Source organism: Ctenopharyngodon idella, chromosome 7 (assembly GCF_019924925.1).
Source record: "Ctenopharyngodon idella isolate HZGC_01 chromosome 7, HZGC01, whole genome shotgun sequence".
Taxonomy (NCBI): Eukaryota; Metazoa; Chordata; class Actinopteri; order Cypriniformes; family Xenocyprididae; genus Ctenopharyngodon; species Ctenopharyngodon idella.
In genome coordinates, this window is record NC_067226.1 from 9,458,399 (window position 1) to 9,464,058 (window position 5,660).

Here is a 5,660-nt window from a genome sequence, read left to right on the forward strand (position 1 = left end):
GGATGAGGTTATACGCGCTGCGGAGGTCCAACTTGGTGAACACAGTGGCACCGTGGAGATGTTCCAGGGCCGCTGGGACGAGAGGAAGGGGATATCGGAACTTCACAGTTATGGAGTTGAGTGCTCGGTAGTCTATACAAGGCCGCAAACCTCCGTCCTTTTTGGCCACGAAGAAGAAGCTGGAAGCAGCAGGGGAAGTAGATGGACGTATGTAACCTTGAGCCAGAGCCTCCTCGATGTACTCCTCCATGGCCTTCTCCTCCGGGATGGATAGGGGGTATATCCGTCCCCTAGGCACTGACTCACCCGGAAGCCAGATCTATAGCGCAATCCCATGGCCGGTGTGGAGGCAGCTTGGAAGCTCTCTTGGGGCAGAATACATCGTTGAAGGGGGCGTAACACGAGGGAATATCCACAGACCGTTTCTCGATGGGACTTTCAATGGAGGTGGTGCAGACAGGGAGATGATTGGAGCTTGGCGGTCGTGGAACTGGAAGTGCAGAGAAACAGGATGGGAAACAGGTGTCACCCCACTTCAGGACTTCTCCAGTCTTCCATGAGAGGATGGGATTGTGCTGCTCCAACCACGGACGCCCTAATATCACGTCAGCGGTGGAACCCTCCAGAACCAGCAGATGGATGTCTTCCACATGAAGAATTCCGACTTGAATTTGTAGTGGACCTGTGCTCCGACTCACATGCCTTCTGTTCACAGGTTTGCCAGTTATCGAGTGGATCTGGTAGGTTGACGGCGTACACTTGGTCTTGATGTCGAGTTGACGGCAGAGTGCGCCGGAGATGAAGTTTCCTGTTGACCCAGAGTCGAGGAGGGCGGTAACTGGAATGGAGATATCAGCAGCAGTAATTTGTACAATAGTGGTGAGTGGTTTCATAGTATTGACATTTGGGATAATGGCACTCACCATGGGACGAGGAGGACGTGTTGGGCATGCGGAGATTACATGCCCAGGAGAACCACAATAGAGGCATAATTTTTGGGTCAGCCTTCTCTGCCGTTCAGCGGGTGACAGACGAGTAGATTCCACTTGCATGGGTTCGTTGGCTGGTTCTGGAGTGCTGACGGATTCTGGTCGGCAGAGGGAGGTGTTGAGCTGTTGCTGACCCTGGTGCTCATCGAGACACGACTGCATACGAGTGGCAAAACGGATGGAGAGTTGGATGAAACGTTCAAGGCCGATGGTATCCTCGTATGCAACGAGATGCAACCTCACTCGAGGATCCAAACCCTGGCGATATGTTGTCATGAGCGCTTGTTCATTCCATCCGCTTCTGGCAGCGAGAGTTCTGAATTGAATGGCATAATCATTAACAGACATGTTTCCTTGCTTCACATTATAAAGTTTCTCACCAATAGATGCATCCCATGAGGGTTTTCCGAAAACTTCTCTGAAGTGCTCGACGAAGCTGGAGTATGACTGAAGCACAGGGTTATTTTGTGACCAAATGAGAAATGGGAAAACAAAGTAACCTGTAAATTATTTATTTGAAAGTAACTCAGATATTTTGTTGTAAATTTAAAAGTAATGCATTACTAGTTGCTTAAAAAATTAACTTATGTTGCTTGTAATGTTACCCCCACTGCCATTGATGATGTGTTGTAACATTTTAAAATACATTTTTCTTTCTTTTAAATTACTTTGCATTTCAATAATTGTGTTTGAAAAAAGAGATTCAGATTCAATAAAAATGCAATAACAGGCACATTAACAATCTGGAGCAAAATTAGACCTGATTAAATTCTCAGAAATGAGCATGAACCGCAGTTTCTTCAGCTTTCTACAGAATTCCTATATTTGATTTCACAGATGTTCTGCCCATGCTCACTTAAACATTTTTATTTTTTTTTAACCAGACAACCAATGTTTTTCTTTTTTGTGTTTGGGAGTTCTGTTTTTCTCAGTTTTCACAAAAGGGAAGTGAGATTTGCTGAGGCAGACTTGTTTTCTAGCTCAGTGGTTAGACGTGTAGCAGACTCGAGAAGATCAGGGAGGGAATCATGAATGCTACGGCTTATCTTCAGGGAGATGAGGAGACTGAACTGGGCTCGGTGGGGGCATGTGTGATCCTGGGCGTGTGCTTCCTGGTGGGTACACCTGGGAACCTGTTGGTGATGTGGACCATCTTGAAGTATGTGAAAGAGCGCTCTCACACGGTGCTGCTCATCCTCCACCTTGCAGCCGCAGACCTTCTGGTGCTGATCACCCTGCCGCTATGGATCTACTCGCTGGCCCGTTCCTGGGTGTTCGGAGAGGCCGTCTGCAAAGCCATGGTGTACATCATCAATGCCTGCATGTACAGCAGCGTCTTCATCATCACCATCATGAGTGTGGAGCGCTTCCTGGCTGTCAGGTACCCCTTCTTCTCAATCAGCTGGAGGAAACAAGCACTGAACAAGATACTTTTAATAATATGGATGGCCTCATTTCTCCTCAGTATTCCTGTCATTGTAACTCACACTTTGGGAGAAGTTCACGGACAACATCAGTGTACTTTCAGGGAGTACACGTCTGACATCCAGGAGGCTGTGTTGCTTATTTTAGAAACTCTTATAGGCTTCATCATCCCCTTTTTTACTATGCTGGTCTGTTACGGCTGCCTCTTTAATCGCATAGCGCAGATGAACTTTAGGTCCAAACGTAAATCGACGGTTCTCATCTGCAGTGTGGTTGTGATATTCGCGCTCTGCTGGATACCTCATCATGTGGGGAACTTCCTTTCCCTCATCTCGCTTGCTCTCAAGCATTCAAACCCAGACATGGCAGAAAGTTTGGAGGATGCCTGCACCACAATGACCATTATAGCAGGAGCCCTGGTGTTCATCAGTAGCTCAGTAAATCCAGTGCTTTATGTGTTTGCCGCACGTACCTTCCGTAGCTCACTCCGGGAAACTGGAATACAGAAGCTGTTTCAACATCTGTCAAGTTCAGCATCAGTTGAAAGGAATAAAGAGTTATCATACGTGTCCAAAAGACAAAGTTCACACACCACCAACTCACAGTCTCTCATAGACTCAAAACTGCCTGAAGATGTGGCTGTGGAATCATGCATCAGTACCTCAGATTGACTCTGTAAGAAACTTTTTACCCAGGAATAAAAAATAAAATAAAATTACCAATAATAACCATAATAGCGGTTGTTTCTCACAAAAGAGTGCATGAGACTTTAAATGTAATTTTGTATTTCAGAATTGTGTTGAAATGTAAACAAATTGAAATCATTTTAAGTGAAATATATATTCTTGTACCTTGTTCTTTGTGTTTTAAGTATATTTTAATATTCACTGATTTTTTTTTTTTTTTTTTTTTTTTAAATTGCAACTGCAGATTCTACAATGAAAACACTTTTACGTTTGTGATCAAGTGCTTTTATAAGTGTCTATTTGGGATCAAATTCCCTTTCATTTGCAATGCATTATGATTTCAACATCTTCCTTTTTCTCATTGCGTTTGTGACTCTTTTAATGGTGTGAAAGAGGAAGTGGGCATTAAAAGGAACAGAGGTCAGTCTGGAAAAATATACCATCTGTTCCACTGAAATGTCGTTATTTTCTAGAATGCTTCTTTACAATTAAACATCAGTTATTTTTCAAAACCCAAACATATACACATCTTGCATAGGCCTACTGTGAAATTGTTAGTTTGGACTTTTCAGTGAAAGACCTTTAATGACTGAATTAAAAAAAAAAGAAGAATAAAATACATTTGAATTTATTAAATTTTGAAAGGCAAAAATTGTACATACAGTGACATGAGAGTTGTTCATGTCTTGACCTGTGGTTCTACTTCTCTCTTTTACAACACAAATTTCATGACTGAAAGAATCAGCTGACCATTGCTGAAGATGAACCCAGAGAGAAAAGGAAGATGCTTGGCAGACATGGAATCTTCACCTAAGTTTGACACGCAATGGACAAGTGAGAGGACTGCAGACAAACATTATTAGTAGGCTATTTATAGGCTTGGGAGGGTTACTTTAAAAATGTATTCCGTTACAGTTACAAATTACTTCATAATAAAAGTATTCAGTAACGTAATCCAAGTAGGCTACCACAATATGAAAGTAATGTAATCTGATTACTTTTAAATTACTTCAAGGTCACACACACACACACACACACACATATATATATATATATATATATATACATATATATAGAAAGAAAGAGAAATTTGGGGGGATCAACTTAAATTGCATTTTTAAATTTAATTTTAATTAGCCTATTTACAATTTCTGCAAGTTTTTAAATGTTACACGTTCCATACTTTTGAATGGGTCTCAACAATAAAAATATTTTACAAATCTGATAAATTATCTATTGCAAGTTTATGTATAATATAATGTTTAGAGCTTAAAAATAGAAGTCACATCAGGTTGTAGACGGGGTGTTATTTGCGCATGCACCAGCGGGTGGCTCACGTGAGTCATCACTGGCAACAGAACCAGGAAATACTGTATAATCAAACAGCGCTTAATATGTGTTATTGTGGCAAAATGATGATTTATTTAGTTTTAAATGAAACGATTGTAATCCTGATAGTATCCCCTCTTTTTTCAAAATGTAACTGTAATCTGATTACTATGGTTTTTTGTTTTTTTTGACGTAACTAACGAATTACAGTTACTGTATTTTTGTATCCTGATTACGTAACGCCGTTACATGTATTCCGTTACTCCCCAACCCTGGCTATTTATTAATTGTTTTTTTTTTTTTTTTTTTTTTTACTGTGCCATAAAGTGAGGCACTGTCATGATTTTTTTTTATTTGCTGTAATTTACCAAATTTGTCATTAAAACTTTTTGTTTTCTATTGTCCTGTTGTGATTTCTTTGTCAACCTATAATATGTTTTTTTTCTTTAGAGAGTAGCTGAATGGATTAAACACTCAAAAGCATTACATATTAAAGAAAAAAAGCTATATTAAGAAGCAAATTCAAAATTTGATATTAATTGCGTTTACTCCAAAAAACAAAACAAAATATGCCATAGTTTACGATGTTCCTGCTATCGAATCATCCAGGCAGATTGTGCAAGGTGCAATGAGTAAGACCCGCCCCTAAACGTCACATCAAATAAGTGAAGTGTAATTGGTGGTTTAATGTGCCAGCCAAGCGTCCTCTTCATAACTGCAAAAACAATGCATAACCAGAATAAACATATGCAGCACAATTGATGCCGATAGTCTAAAACCTTGTCTTGTGAGATTATCAGTATTTGTGTAGTGAGAGTGGCAGTGGAGAGTATTGGTAGCCTAGTTTGTGAAGGTTTATGAAAGTGCATTGGGCATATCTAAAATAACGCTTTTATTATAGAGATTTTATTTAGAAACTGATATGAGTGTTCATATCAGTTAAAATAATGAATTTCAGATCTACTGTGTATTTCTTTAAACGTAAAACTTATTTAAAACATTGAGTACATATGTAGCCTAAAATAAACGTGCGTATTAAAAAAAAACGAAGAAAAAGTAAGCTGAGCAACACGACTATATAGGTGTGCAGCAGCAAAGCAGGACAAAATGAATTCTGATCTTATCTCCCACTTCCTAGCGCATATAAACCAATCCGAGCGGGTTACATAGGCTCTGTGGCAATACGCCCCGCCCTCACCTTTACAAACCAACCAATCAACGCGCTCCCCCG

General features: G+C 40.3%; 1 protein-coding gene across 1 annotated transcript; it reads left to right on the plus strand.

Moving 5' to 3' along the window:
• The first annotated feature begins 1,827 nt into the window (after positions 1 to 1,827).
• On the plus strand, positions 1,828 to 3,269 carry si:dkey-148a17.6 (uncharacterized protein LOC108190685 homolog). Its single transcript, XM_051900233.1, has one exon. It carries the CDS (start codon positions 2,018 to 2,020, stop codon positions 3,083 to 3,085), a length of 1,068 nt encoding a protein of 355 aa, XP_051756193.1. The 5' UTR covers positions 1,828 to 2,017; the 3' UTR covers positions 3,086 to 3,269.
• The last annotated feature ends 2,391 nt before the right edge of the window (positions 3,270 to 5,660 follow it).

What these genes read in the sequence shown, in the direction of transcription:
- si:dkey-148a17.6 (XM_051900233.1), top strand. Translation starts at nt 2,018, where the DNA reads ATGAATGCTACGGCTTATCTTCAGGGAGATGAGGAGACTGAACTGGGC.